This window comes from Berghia stephanieae, chromosome 11 (genome assembly GCF_034508935.2).
Source record: "Berghia stephanieae isolate SIO BIC M18660-M18661 chromosome 11, UCSD_Bste_1.3, whole genome shotgun sequence".
Taxonomy (NCBI): domain Eukaryota; kingdom Metazoa; phylum Mollusca; class Gastropoda; order Nudibranchia; family Aeolidiidae; genus Berghia; species Berghia stephanieae.
The window spans coordinates 44,348,533-44,364,840 of NC_088370.1; the positions used below are offsets into that span (position 1 = coordinate 44,348,533).

Sequence of the window (16,308 nt, forward strand, 5' to 3'; positions counted from 1 at the left end):
AAGATCAATAAAATCAGTTTGGGCCAACCGTGTGGTGCAAGTGCAACCTAGCTACATGTAAGCAAGGAGTATGCCACTTATAATAGAGTGCCATGTGCAATGAAGTTGTTATAGTATAAAAATACTAACGCCTTCAAGTTTTCTTCATTGAGGCTTTGTTTTGATTTTGATCGTCAAAAACAAATCTCAAAGATAGGAGTTTTACATCCTTGAGTTATCGAACTCGAAGCCCAGTCTCCAAGAGTTGTGCGGTCAAAAAAAGCTCAGTATCCAGTTAGTTAAGGGAAAAGTCCACCAAAAAAAAAATATTCAGGAAAATCGCGGAAAGTTGCGGGTAACAGCTAAAATCGCGGAAAGTTGCGGGTAACATCTAAAATCGCGGCTGCCAATTGCCATTCGCGGCCGAGAAAAACGACAGGGACAGCTCAATCTATATCCCAAGAAATTGATTTTGGGTAACATAAACTGACATTTTTCTCTGTTGATCTTTAATCCTTTGTCTCTGACCAGCTTCAAAACTCTATTGAGTGTTTCAAGGTGCTCAGAGTCATCTTTACCCGTAATGTATACATTGTCAAAATACACACACACATTTGGTATATCCTGAAAGAGGCTGTCCATAACAGCTTGAAAAATATCAGGACTAGATGATATACCAAAACACAATCTAAAGTATTGATAAAGACCCTTGTGCGTATTGCTGGGTGTATACGTTTTTGAATCAGGATGTAATGCCAATTGTGTGTATGCATGGGAAAAATCCAGTTCAGTAAACTTTTCACCATTTCCTAATTTCATTGAGATATCCTCGACGTTTGGGATCGGGTAGCCATTCTGCTCAAGATGTTTATTAGCTGTGATTTTATAATCTCCACACAGTCTTACTGTGCCATCTCTTTTAACTACAGGGACTATCGGCATTGCCCAATCAGAACTCTCAACTTTTTCCTATCATGCCATTTGACTCCAATCTTTCAATTTCATTTTCTATTTTTGCCCTAAGCATGTATGGCGGAACCTGTGCCTTGCAATATTTAGGGTTGGTACCAGTCTTCATTGCCAATTTGACTGTTCTGTCATTCAATAAACCATTTTCCCCTAAAGCGTGTATGTTATCATTCAACAATTTTTCTAACAAGGCATCACTAGTATCACACTTCACTGAAAATATGGAATTCCAGTCCAGTTTGATTTATTGAAGCCAGTTTCCGCCAAGCAATGATGGTGCAACTCCTCGAACAACAATCGGGAGTTTGAACTTCTGTCCATTGTAGTCAACTGGCACAACAGTCTCTCCTAACACTGGTACACTACCTCCTGTGTATGTCTTTAAACGCTTTGTTGATGGTTGAAGAGTGATGTTTCCTGAACTACATGCGTCAAAATTGGCCTTGTTCATGACACTTAGTGTAGCGCCAGTGTCAAGCACGAATGTCACCCTGACGTCGTTTACGTTGACTGGAACCGAAACTGGTTTTGTGTTGACACTACGACAATTTGGTGACCCTGTCATCTCAAACAATTGAAATTCTGGGTCATTTGTGGTAGACATGGTGTGTGCGACAGATTCGGAATTTGTCAAGCTGCACATCCACGAAATGCTGACGATGACGCTGATGATGATGCTCATTGTGGCCTCCTGTCCGCTTAGGCAAAGGGGTTGGTTTGGACGATCTACACGCCTTTGCAATGTGGCCACCCTTGCTGCAGGTTGCTGATTTAAACTAGCATTGCTGTGGTGAATGTGGCCCAGACGATAACATTTGTTGGAGTTGTTAAATCTGTTGTTGGTGTTGTTTTTAGAATCGGAATGGTGATTCTTCACTGTACAATGATGCGTGACATTTACTGCAGTAATCCAAGAATCGGCATTAGCAGCAAGAGTTGAGGCTGCCTCTGTGGTTTGGAGAACCGATGTAGCAATGGAAATTGTTCTGTCTAGGGTAAGCGTTTGCTCTAACAACAATTTGCGCTGAATTTCAATGTTGTTTATGCCTGTCATGAATTTTTCTACCAGCCTGTCACTAAGTGAGTCGCCGAATTCACAATACTCTCTCAGATGCCTAAAATTTGCAACAAATTCTGAAATCGTCTCATTTGGTTGTCTATTTCTGGCTTCGAATTTGGCTCTCTGTAGAAACTTGGGCGGTGGTGGTGCATGGTGATTTCTTAGTAGATAGCAAAGTTTGTCGAAAGATTTCGTAGCCGGTTTGCCTGAGGAGGCCAGATCTTTAAGCAGTCTAAATTGCTGTGCTCCTATCACTGTTATTAACACTGCCCTCTTTTTAGATTCATCAGTCACATCATTGGCTTCTAGGTAGAAATGTAGTCTTTCAAGGTAATCGTTTATCGTCCCTTGACTCGAATCGAACTCTTTTATTTGGCCAATTAGTGCCATTTTACCATAAATACTTAGCTTGATGGAAGATTTTTGATGCTCATAATAATGATGCAATCATTTATTATAGCTGACGGTTCGCCTCGTCGCCAAAAATGTCAAGGATTACCAAGGAAGAACGAACAGCTTAAAATCGACCGGCTCTTGATTTGTTTATTGAAGAGAGAAGAAGTACAATGGCAAGGGCACTAACCACAATAATATTTTATAAAAACAAAGACAATGCAAATAATGGATTATATCCCTTGAATCATAATATTAATAATACCAAGATATTACAATTATTATCATGGTGTATTATTATTATTATTGAGTTATTGCTCCTTGCAATTGTATCGCCAAAATCGTATTTCCCTGAATAATACACTGAATTACATTTACAATTGAATATATTTAAGAATACATTATATTCGTTACATAATGTATATTCTGTTTATGTATATTTCTATACTCCCATGTTAAATATTCCTAAGTCTGTGATATATATATATATATATATATATATGATTAATAGAGCTTGCAATATTGACTGGCCACCAATGAGTGTCTTCCCTGTCAGTCTTTGTATGCACTGCCTTTGGTGATAACAATAATTATTATTATTATTATTATTATTATTATTATTATTATTATTATTATTATTATTATTATTATTATTATTATTATTATTATCATTTTCAGGCCTGTAAATGCCCATTTTTTCAAAAAATCTGAAAATTTTTGATCATTATTTTCATAACAATTAGTAATTAATACACACTACTAATTTATAGATATGATGTTTAATTGCTTTAAAAAAGGACTCAAAATATTGTCCATCACAACAATGTTAAAACTAGGCCCATAATGCGTTTGGATGTCAGACCTGCATATATGTACACATCACTTGAAGATAATAAAAATGAATGGATGCTTCTATTGCCTTGATATCCTAAAACTAGGATTGATGTTGTTTGATGCCTACATCTAAGGCATTTTAAATATTTTTCTATTAATATTATCTTGATAGGTAATCCATGACTGACGAAAACAATTTCAACTTACTTTATGGTCTATCTCGTACAGAAAAATCATAACGATAACACCGTCCAAAAAAAATAAAGGGAAATGGCTTCGTAATTTGAGTAAATGCAGTTTTTTAGACTTCTGGGTTGAAATTTGGTCTTTGCTACAAATAACAAATATAGATATTGAGTAATTAGTGGATTTCAGATCTGACACCTGTGACCTGGGATGATGAGATTAGTTTTACGATGGATGGCGCGATCATCATTGGTAAAACCCATTAGCAGAAATGACTCATTTTTGGATTTTCCCAATAGTCGAACTAACATGATGGTGGCAGAGAATGTGGATTATGATCTATTATCAGCCTTTGGAGTGTCCATGAAAGATAATAATAATAATAAAGGGTCTCAATGAGTCTTAATGTTGTTAGTTGGAAGACTTGACAAATGAAAATTGTTTTCTGAAATCAGCCTATGGGCTGACAATTTACAGGCCTGTATTATTATTATTATTGTTATTGCCATTATTATTATTATTATCAATCATTATAATCATCATCATTATTATTATTGTTAATATTGCCATCAATAGGCTTTTAACGAAATCGGGTCGAACGCCGAACCCGAACGCCGAACCCGAACGGATATAGCCTTCTCACGTGACCATGAACGAGATCTGGATAGTGAAGACTCTCAAGCGGTATGCAGCATCGGATCTAAGGTCACGTGATAGAGGATAGCTTGGGTTGCTGTTGGCTTGTGTTAGGGGAGGAGCAAGGTCAGTGTCATTCAATAGTATATAATTGTGCATGTGGCGCTCTATACAGAGAGAAAATTATAAATTGATTACGGGGGAAGGTGGGGGGAGGGAGGGGGGGGGGGTGGGTTGACCCACAAACGATCGAGGTGTTGGGCTTCGGGTAGACCATGATACGAAATCAAAGAGAAAAGGCCGCTGGTACTTGGATGGTGGAAATGGTTGGGGGGGGGGGGGGTAGTGACAATCAGCATGGGATGTATATATTAACATTAATAATATAGGCAATAGATGACCAGGGATGTGTATTGTTTGTGTATTGTTTGTATATGTTTGTGTGTGTGTGTGTGTGTGTGTGTGTGCGCGCCGCGCGCGGTGTGTGTGTGTGAAAGGGATTACACAAAAACACCTTTCTCTGTAGCTTCCAAATGATTACGTATACGATAAATTTGAAACCCACATTGTTTGAATCAGCTCACTAATTAATTCCTGAGCCTTGAGATGGTGACGCAACTATTACATACAAGACCTTGCAGTCGAGACGGCAGGGCTTTTGGGTTACACAACCACTATTTACCCATCGGTCAGCGGTACTCTTTGATGTATACAACACTCACCGCCTTTACGCAAAGCCGCCTGCCCATAAATCAAGAGATGGTCTCCTAACTGTTCACAAGCGAACTGTCAAACGAGCAATCGATGATTGGATAAGAATCTCAAGATCTCATATAATAAGGTAAGTTTTGGAGAGGTGATATCCCCCCACCCGTCATCGGACAGAACTTTCATTGCGTTATATCATATGAGCTCCGCCTCCTCTTTCTATTCGGGAGTGACGAGATTAGACGAGAGGACGCGAGAAAAAAAATGGTCACGTGTTGGGCAAGTCGTTCGTTAGGCGAGCTTCGGTGTCTAACTATAACTCCGTAATGTCAATTTTATTATTAGATAAAGACAATGTATATTTCTATCTATGTTTTGAGACTTCCCTATTTGCTCTTGTTATTGATTACATCACCTTGCAGAAAAGAAACACTGAAGAATGGTTCCTTGTCCTTGGAAAGCTGTAACAATCTTTTCACTGAAAGCTAACTTAGGGTTCCGATTCAATGTGGATTCTATGATAGGAATGAAACGAGTGAGGTGGGAAAGGATTGCAGTAAATAGATGAATCAATAGAAAACGGTATCAAGAAAATACTAATGAAAGAGTGAAAATGGAGAGGCTTCAGATGGGAACAATACAGACAATGGACGTTTTGGGTACGTCATTTGTCAGTACAACAATAAACAAATTAATGTGGAAGACAAATAAGATCAAATGCAATATAACTTGTATCATTGTTCCTATCTGAAGCCTCTTCATATTCACTCTTTCGTTAGATAAATCATTGTAGTTTTGAGAAATAGAAATGATTAAAAAAGACATAACAATTGTCACAACAGTTGAGATAAATATCACACTATGATATAAGTGTTAAGAACGCTTCTGTGGGTAAAACAGCTTGATGAAAACACTAAATAGTCATAGTCATACCCTTGGATGTTTATATGACTTGTTTCTAGTAGTACATCTCTGTTTTCAAAGTGGAAATCTGAGATATTATAGTGGTAGAATAATCCCATCTAACCTTAAACAAATTGGTGAACAATCTTTTGAATGTTTGGTAACCCCCCCCCCCCCCCCCCCCCCCCCGCCCGATTTGAAGAATGTCTGAGTCATTGTCATCCTTCAAATCTAAACTGGAAAGTCACTTTTTTATCTCAATGATTTTTATTTTGTAAATGAGTTTCTTGCCTATCTATCATATGTGTGAAATGTGTTGTCTATTCACTAAATAAATAATTGAAATTGCTATTTATCAGTGTATTCATTTATTTACTTTATGTATGTGAAGAGCCTGTAGTAATGGCGTAAGGCACACTATACAAATGTCATCTAACTATTATCATTAAATTGGTGAGTGTTGAGGTATTTCTTGAAACTGTAGATTTTAGTAGTATTACCTTTAGTCATTCTACGTGTAGCATCTTAGGGCACTTTGTCGATTCTGCATGTTTTATAAGTTATGACAATACATTACAAAGTATTGGTGAAAGATGAACATGATCTGAAAGCCGTGCATGACACTGAGAGAGAGAGAGAGAGAGAGAGAGAGAGAGAGAGAGAGAGAGAGAGAGAGAGAGAGAGAGAGACAAAGCAGTAAGCTACTGAGATTAAATATCTGATGACTGGACACATGGAAGCCATTTTTAACAAAGACTGATTACCCGTGGGAAATCTCAAAGTTAGAGATGACTATAAGAGCAACTTTATTTTTCTTTCCATCCTACTTAGAGATACATACTTAGAGATCATTTCCGGCACAGGTTCTCAATGTTCCTCTTCGCTGGACTCAGGTGTCATCTTTGTTACTTCCTGTTGCAGATTACCGTGAAGACAGAATGTGATGCTAGCCTTGTAATCATAGAAGATTTCTTGGTTTTTCCAATAGCTATCCAGTCTGTTCTTGAATGAGTTAAGTGAATTAGCACTGACAACTTTCTCTGGTAAACTGTTCCACACTTGAACTACTCTAACACCGAAACTATGCTTGCGCACATCTAGTCTGGCCATTTGTGTGAAAAGTTTCTTAGAGTTGCCCCTTGTTCCTGTCCTCAGGGAGTGCTCGGGCCAGAGTTTAAGTATATTACCAGCTTTTTGGTCATATTTTCCATTTAACATTTTGTACACTTCAATCATATCACCTCTTATTCTTCTATAACTTAGTGTTGGTAGTTTCAGTTTTCTCAGTCTCTCTACGTATGTCATCCCTTTCATACTCAGGAGCTGCTTGGTAGCTCTTCTTTGAACGCCTTCTATGAGCTCAATGTGTTTACTTTTGAATGGTGCCCAGACTGAGCTGGCATATTCCAAGTGTGATTCCTGATTCAGTCCACTTGCTTTGTCAGACATTGACATGCTATAATGCACAAATTCTCAGCTCCCCCCCCCCCCCCCACCCCCCATGACTTTTCCTCCATTGTTACCTTCTATTGATTATATTAAACATTGTGTGATCCTGAACTCACTGACTACCGATCCAGCACATCTTGCAGGAACAGCATTTTAGCTTGCTTGTATCGATCCCACATCCCTGCTGGATGCCAAATTTGCTATTTTTAAAATATCAATTGTTATTCACGCTACTTGTGCCAGATTCATCGCATATGTTTGCAAATGAACTTGTTTTGTTTCATGCCGAGTTTGGTTGAATTTCAATGGTAAGTTTTTTGTGTAGTTGGCTAGTAAGGAAAGTCGACTCCAGCTGACAAGTTGACATAAACGAAGGCGTCAAACATAAAATGAATCAGATTCAGATCAAATATTTTCTACATTTTGGACGAATCTAGGTCTGACATACAGATACAAATTCAGAATCTATGAATACTTAACAGAAATGGAACACATAAAGGTTTTTTTGTTTTTTTTTATAAACCTCAAATATTATATCATCTTAGGCATCTATTCAGTAATTTATTTGAAATATATCAATATTGTTAATTTCAAATATTCAAACATAATGAAACTTTTCATTATAGATCATTTCTATCAACTTCAATCAATAAAACTTGAATGGTATGTATAGATGTTCAAATATTTTGTGTCACAATTGAATAACAGTCCAAACAGAGTTATCCCGTTATCAGCCCGTCGCGGTCCACGTCCGTTTTATTTTCACGGGTCTGAACTTAAGTACTATGTTTCCCATACACCTGTTTGAGTGGCGAGTTTTCACCCAGCGTCGACCCGTGCTGAAACTGAAACCGTAACATGTCCGTGGATTGTCAGTGACTCACCCATGGTGTTTCCGTGCTACACCCGTCGTTTTGCTGGAGTTTTCATCCAGCGCCGACCCGTGCTGTAACCGTAACACGTCCGTGGATTGTCAGTGACTCACCCATGGTGTTTCCGTGCTACACCCGTCGTTTTGCTGGAGTTTTCATCCAGCGCCGACCTGTGTTGTAACCGTACACGTCCGTGGATTGTCAGTGACTCACCCATGGTGTTTCCGTGCTACACCCGTCGTTTTGCTGGAGTTTTCATCCAGCGCAGACCCGTGCTGAAACCGTAACCCGTCCGTGGATTGTCAGTGACTCACCCATGGTGTTTCCGTGCTACACCCGTCGTTTTGCTGGAGTTTTCATCCAGCGCCGACCCATGCTGAAACCGTAACACATCCAGGGCTTGTCAGTGACTCACCCGTGGTGTTTCCGTGCTACACCCGTCGTTTTGCTGGAGTTTTCATTTTACTGTTCCACTAAAAGTTATCCAGCATGAACCCATTTTTTTTCTCATTTTTCTCTCTTGATCCATCATGGAAACCGGTTTTGATAGAGGCTGTTACTGTTAGAAAACGCCAGGTTCTGTATATAAAACTGATGATGGATATTCAAACAGAGTGTTACTTTTAAAAAAATAAATAAAAACTAGAGCTTTAATATATCCACTAAATGTGCTCAAAGTGCTTTCCAAAGTGTCTCTAACCAACAACACCACGTAACATGTAGAATGGGACATACAAGATATGAAGTGAGTAGAAAAGTGCCAGAAGACAATAGAGAATAAAAATTTTTTTCGCGGCGGTGGTGGGGTTTGAACTGCGACTTTATTGGTACGACAACTCCGCCTGGCAGGTGAGAGCGTGGCTCTACCGTGTGAGCTATCCACGAACACAAAAATATTCGTTTCAAACCAAAGTCATTTCTAGATCCCTCTCTCACCCACTTCTTGAGATCGCCGATTCGTTCGCCACCATCGCGAAGTAATTTTGACCAGCAGTTAAGCTTAATAGCCAATATTCTCATCACAAACATATAACATAGAAACGATTGAGACATTGAGTATGCTCCGGTGTATGGGGTGAATTTTTAATTCAGAAAAGTGAGTGGAGCAGGCACTTATGTTGGTAACAACAAGATATGAAGTGAGTAGAAAAGTGCCAGAAGACAATAGAGAATAAAAATTTTTTTCGCGGCGGTGGTGGGGTTTGAACCTGCGACTTTATTGGTACGACAACTCCGCCTGGCAGGTGAGAGCGTGGCTCTACCGTGTGAGCTATCCACGAACACAAAATATTCGTTTCAAACCCAAAGCATAATGCATGTTAGGCGATATATTACTTCTTTTTTTTTTTTGACATAAACAACGCTGTTGACAGCCAGGTACTCATCTTACACTGAGTCCTGTGAGAGAATGTTAGTAAAAGAATGTTAGTAAAAGTCTTTTCCAATGACTCAACTATGCGCTGAATGAGGCTCGAACCCAAGACCTTCATATCCGAAAGCGAGTGTCATACCACAAGACCACATAGCGGCACAGACTCGTAGTCATGTGAGAGACAACTCAAATTAGTACCACCAGTATACAAGTGTACAGAATCAACAGCCACTCTAAAAAGGCCTCCATCAGTAGAAGCAGCACCGGCAGTAGGCCTACTCCTACCAGTAGTTATTTCTTAATCACTAAATCGATCGATTAAATTTCATTTCCGGTAGATTAAAATTTTGTTAACATCTGAGAGTGCATAAACTTCTTTGCATTCTACGTGATGGTGGTGATGATAATGGTGATGATGATGATGATGATGATGATGATGATGATGATGATGATGATGATGATGATGATGATGATAATGATGATGGTTTTGCTTCCTTCAAGGTTTTCACAAGCCGCTGTTTCGCAGGAATAGGTTTTCGAAAATTTGAAATGTATGGTTCAATGATGTCAAGCAACAAGTAAAAAGTGCTTGGTTTGATCCGAAAGTATTTTAATTTTAAGCACTGTTCTCATCATTCAGCACTTCATCTACAAGCTGGTAGAACTCCCTGTAGGTTTCTCTCTTCTGGTGGATACTATGAACCCTGCGATAACGACGTTTCTGATTTAAACAGTACAAAATAGTCAAGATCTCAGCATCCATGTTTCCTCAAATCATGCACTGGAACGGGCATGGAATGGGTGAAAGAACGTCGCTAGTCCAGCTACAGTCCGTTTTTACTAAAGACAGGCAATGGGTTAGCCACGGGTTGAGCACGGAACAGCGACGTGCTGACAACCGGCTAACTCTGTTTGAACCTAAGTCTGACAGTTTCTGTGATTTTTTAAAAGATGAAAAAAAAAAACAAGCGCAGTATTCAATGCGTATAATTTTTCCAAAGACCCGGTAGCCAGTGAGTTCAGTTACCTCACAGATATGTATTTGTCCAAAGACCCAGTAGCCAGTGAGTTCAGTTACCTCACAGATATGTATGTGTCCAAAGACCCGGTAGCCAGTGAGTTCAGTTACCTCACAGATATGTATTTGTCCAAAGACCCGGTAGCCAGTGAGTTCAGTTACCTCACAGATATGTATTTGTCCAAAGACCCGGTAGCCAGTGAGTTCAGTTACCTCACAGATATGTATTTGTCCAAAGACCCGGTAGCCAGTGAGTTCAGTTACCTCACAGATATGTATTTGTCCAAAGACCCGGTAGCCAGTGAGTTCAGTTACCTCACAGATATGTATATCATAACATAATGCCATGTGGAGAACCAATCATCAGTACTGAGTGATCCTGGTCTCCACAGTCTGAGACAATTTATTTATTCACTATTTAAGAATCTTCTAGAACTTCAAACGATGAAATGTGTATACACATGTACAACTGGGGGTTGGTATCAAGATACCAAAAGTGCAGGCTCAATGCAGATCAATGACAAATTCCTGCAAGTTCTAACTCGGTCAAAATTCAGATGGTGGTATTTATTTATTCAAACTTCTTTTTATATCCAAATTAAATTTTAAAAATAATGGTCTCACTTTTTAAATTATATCATGGCTATATTTCTTTACCTCCTTTACTCGCTGACCTTTCCGCAACAAAGATTTTTATTTTGTCTCCCAAATACACATTTGAATTAGGAATTGCTCTTTTTAGTCGCACAGCACAATAATATACCCTGCTATCATTTTTAAGGGTGTTGGCAAAATGGAGGGTACCTGAAAGACAATATAATTGAATTAGAAGCAGACTACATTAATAGTAATCATAATTAATAATAATAATAATAATAATAATAATATAATAATAATATAATAACAATAATAATAATAACTTGATAAAAACAAATAATAATATAATAATAATAATAATAATAATAATAATAATAATAATAATAATAATAATAATAATAATAATAATCTTCTTCTTTCAGCTCTCCCACATTTTACAGAGTTGCCATAATGAATGCCACATCTGCATGCATCTCGTTTCAGAGCATCATCTTCCTCCAGGCCCAGTTCCTTCATATCATCCTTTACCTTATCAAACCATCTAGTCTTTGGGCGTCCCTTTTTCCTCTTTCCTGCCAATTGTAAGTCCAATACTTTTCCTCCCCTTTACATGTCCAAACCATTTCAATCTATCTTCTCTCATCTTTATTGATACATACTTCACTTCAGTCAACCTTCGAATTTGTTCATTTCTCACTTTATCTCTTCTTGTCCACTCAAGCGACCATCTCAACATCCTCATTTCCACCACCTCAATTTCTTTATCTTGTTTCTGTGTTGTAGCTGCTGTCTCTAGTCCATATAACATTGCTGGTCTGACAACAGTTGTATATATAGCTTTGCGGAAATTCGTTTGTCACACATAACTCCTGCTCTCTGTTGTCCGATGCACAAATATTCTGTCTTCGATCTGCTTACCCTTAATCCCCTCCTTTCCAACACCCGTCTCCAACCCTCCAGTTCCTTTTCTGCCTCAGTTTTTGTATAATTCAAACGTACTAAGTCATCCGCATACATCATATTCCATAGTGCCTCTTGCCGAATGGGTTCTGTTAGATCATCCATTACTATTGCAAAGAGCAGTGGGATGAGAGCAGATCCCTGGAGTAATCCAACTCTTACATTAAATGGATCAGTTGAGCCAATAGCTGTCCTTACCACTGTTTTGTTACCTTTGTACATATCTTGGATAATTTTGATTTATTTCTCTGTTACCCCCTTTGCTCTTAGCCAGTAGCTACCACTTTTCTTCTCTTGGTACCCTATCATATGCTTTCTCCAAGTCAATGAACACACAATGTAATCCTCTTTGCTTTTCTCTATACTTCTCTGCGGTCATTTTTAAAGCAAATTTAGCATCTGTTGTACTTGTACGAGCAACAAATCCAAACTGTTCTTCACTTACGCCTACATCTTTTCTAATTCACTAATCGATTACTTTTTCCCATAACTTCATTTTATGGCTCATTATCTTGAAGCCCCTATAGTTGCCACATTCTTGAACATCTCCTTTATTTGTGTATATGGGAATCAACATAATTTTTGTCCATTCTTCTGGCATTTTCTCTTTCTGTAAGTTATCATTAAATAACCATACTAGGAAATTTAACCCTTCATCTCCAGGTGACTTCCAGACTTCTGCATACCTGCCTACTTGAAAATTTCAAATTCAGTAAGAAATACAAAATTCATCAGTAATTAATGGTCAAATTTCAGTAATACTAAAGCAAACAAAAATACACCCTTTTATATATGTAAAATCCAACCCAACTAGGCTCGGCTGGGCATTGCCAATGACCCCCGCGATAATAATATGCTTATTGATGACCTACTTTCAACCTGCACTGTGTCTACCGATGAAGGTAAAGTTTCCGTGTCGAGTCGATGACGTCACTTGTCGCCAGCCAACGAGGCATTGAGATTTTTTATTGTAGCATGCGGTAAATAATGAAAAAAAAATTATTATTTTTTAATCTAACGTTGCGACCATTTGTATCAGTAATATTCCTTCTATTTCCGTAAGTCCGTAATTGTCCTTACACTTCCGCAACAATTACGCACGGTCCGTAATAATAGGCAGGTATGCTTCTGCTGGTATTGTGTCCGGTCCAACTGCTATTCCCCCTTTTTATCTTGCACACAGCATCCCACACCTCGTTCTTGCTTATCTCATCTACTATCTTCTCTTTACGTTGTACAACTACACTTCTCCTCTCCTTGTCATTCTCTTCATTCACAAGGTGTTCATAGTATGTTTTCCATCTTGCTCGAATCTCTTCATCTTTGCCCAATATTCTTCCATTCTCGTCTTTGATCTTAAAATGTATATCTCTCCTAATCTTGCCCCTCTGTTTTGCTATCCAGAAAATATTTTTCTGGTCTTCTTTAATTTTTAATTGCTCATACATATCTTTGAATGTCTCAGACTTTGCTTTTGCAACGACTCTTTTTGCTTCTTTCTTTGCCTGCTTATATTCATCAACTTTCATAGCATCCCTGTTTGTCTCCATGTTCTTCCTTGCTTCACTCTTTTTCTTTATTGCTTTTTGGACCTCTTCATTCCACCACCATGTTTCTTTTCCAAATTTTCCTGAGCTGATCCCTAGCACAGCTTTGGCCACTTCTCGGATTGTATCAGCAGTTCTTTTCCATTCCTTTGGGAAATCAATTCCTAATCTTCCTTTCACCATTGTAATTGTAGCAAATATTTTTCTTTGCTCTTCCTCTTTTAGTTTCCACCATCGTGTTTTTCCCTCACTTTGTTTCTCTTTTATTTTCCTCTTTCCAAATGCCACTTTCGCAATAACAATTTTATGTTGCGCTGCCACTCTCTCTCTCCCGGCAAACTGCCACAATCGGATACTTCCTTCAAATGTCTCCTCCAGCACAACACGTAATCCACTTGTGTCTTTCTCTCACCACTTGAATATGTCACTCTGTACTCATCTTTCTTTCTAAAATATGTATTCAGCACTGCCAGATCCATCCTTGTTGCAAATCCTACATCTTCATTTCTGCTGCCATATCCTTACCTTCCTAACCATCTCTCCTCTTGGGTTCCCTGACCTCCCATAGTGGGCAGGGGGATACATACTGTGTCTTCTATCTCTTTATATGTTCTCCAACATGCCTTCTGTCTTTGTCTTGGAATGAGATTATTTGATTTTGTCCTGGCCACAGCTGGAGTCCTAGCTGGGAGGGAAACAGTGAAATGCATAGTTATTGTTTTGGGAGATTATATTTTTTTCCTTGTAAATCATCTCTCTGTTATGTATTATTACATTTGTTATTTTGAATGTATAATGTAAGCATTTGAATGTATTCCTCTTTGTTGGATTTTGTGCTAGTGTCCAGATGAGACTTACAGGTGATCTAAAACTAAGTACAATGGTGGTATGCTCTTGTAATCTACATCTGATCCCTATTTGTTCCCAGTTTCCCTATGTCTTATTTTTTCTTGGGTGCTCTAATTGTAATTCTAATCTTTTTACTATCCCATTTTCTTCCTTTTTACTGGCGCTGATATAACCTAAATGTGTTGCAAGCGCAGTAAAACCCTTAAAAACAAATTTCAAACATCTCTCCTCTCCGATATTGCTTTCTCCAACATGCCCATTTAAGTCCACACCAATGAAAACTCTTTCAGATTTGTCGAACATTTCCATTTGTTTATCGTTCTCCTTCCAAAATTCTTCCTTCTTGTCTTGCGTACAGCCTGTCTGGGGTCAGATGCACTCACAACAGTGACTTGCTCCATGCTGACTACAATCTTGTCGGACAGCCTTTGGACTCTAACAACATTTTGTGCAAGTTCTTTATCCAGAAGGATGGCCACTCCGTTTCTTGTGGCCTTGTTTCCTTTATAAAATATTTTAAATTTAAATCCTCCACCAATCTCCCTTGCTGATTCACCTTTCCACTTTGTTTCTTGCACACATAGAACGTTAATATTTCTTCTTTTCATAGCATCAGTGATTTCCCTTGATCTGCCTGTCATACTTCCAATGTTCAAATTTCCAATCTTGATCTCCGCTCCCATCAGTTTCCTCGACCATCTTTTACGCTTTTCCTTCTTTTGTGAGTGACCAGCCATCACCGAATTTCCACTGCCATCGTGCTGGCCAATAATGACAGAAGCAGTCGATTTTATCACGGGCCTCAACAGATCCAGTATGTTATTTCTGATTTCATTCATTCATTAGTTGTGGCTTGAGTTTTACTCCCAGTATGCCCTTCCTGAGCAAACATTCTCCATTTATCCGGGCTTGTGACCGGCCTCACAAGGTGCTGGGTTGCACCCTATAAAGGGCTGGGAAATTATAATAATATTAATAATAATAATAATAATAATAATAACAATAACAATAATAATAATAATAATAATAATAATAATAATAATAATAATAATAATAATAATAATAATAATAAAATTAAAAATAAAAATCATAATAATCATAATATATGGTTTTTATATAGCGCCTTACCCCGTATTTTAACAAGCTCAAGTGCTTAACAGTAACGTGGCTACTTTCACTCAAACATACAACCACTCAAAGATGCAAAATATGAAACAAAGCAAAATTATAATTTTACAGTGCTACATATTAAAAGAAACGTATTTAAGATGTTTATTAAAAAGAAATCTGCTTCATTACTGTCTCTGATATATCTTGGAAGGGAGTTCCAGATAAGGGGTGCTGAATATTCAAATGCATGCTCGTTAATTTTGGCTTCACAAGAATGTAATTATCAGACTTTGATCTCAGATTTCTGGATGGGACGTAGAATTTAAGCATGTCATTAATGTACCCAGGACATCAGAGTGTAGAGATTTGAAACAATAGTACAGATCTTATATTCTATATATTTCTCAACGGGAAGCCAGTGGAGTTCTCTTAGCAAACCTGATGCAGATTGATTTTTCCTCTTTCTATAAATAAGCCTGTCAGCATCGTTCAGGGATATCTGAAGGGATTTTATTTTGTCTATATTGATAGAAGAGAGGAGAGAATTGCAATAATCTAGCTTTGACATTATTAGGGAATTAAATAACAAGGCAGAGATGTCTCTTGTAATGAGATAAAACTACGTATTCTTCTAATTTCCATGTACACTAACCTAACGATACGATTTACTTGGCTGGTAAAAGACAAATCTGAATCAATAAATACACCCAAATTTCGAACAACCTTAGCAATTTCAATTACACTATTCCCTAAAACGATTGATTCACACTTTACATTTTTAAGGATTGCTGGCCTAGCAATAAATATTATTTCAGTCTTACTATCATTAAGTTTTAGTCTGTTCAGTTCCATCCAAGTTTTCGATT

The 16,308-nt window shown here is 38.0% G+C and overlaps 1 protein-coding gene across 7 annotated transcripts in view; it reads right to left on the bottom strand.

Moving 5' to 3' along the window:
• Positions 1–16,308, bottom strand: part of LOC144957220 (neural cell adhesion molecule L1-like protein) — a 94,734-nt gene that overhangs the window by 39,264 nt on the left and 39,162 nt on the right. For 6 of the 7 annotated variants that reach the window (XM_078888281.1, XM_078888280.1, XM_078888279.1 and 3 more), the window contains exons 6-7: positions 11,037–11,183; positions 5,181–5,280 (exon numbers count right to left, since the gene is read on the bottom strand). In XM_078888281.1, coding sequence (XP_078744407.1) covers positions 5,181–5,280; positions 11,037–11,183 — 247 coding nt within the window. The remainder of the gene's footprint in view (positions 1–5,180; positions 5,281–11,036; positions 11,184–16,308) is intronic. The other variant, XM_078888284.1, reaches the window with a different exon arrangement.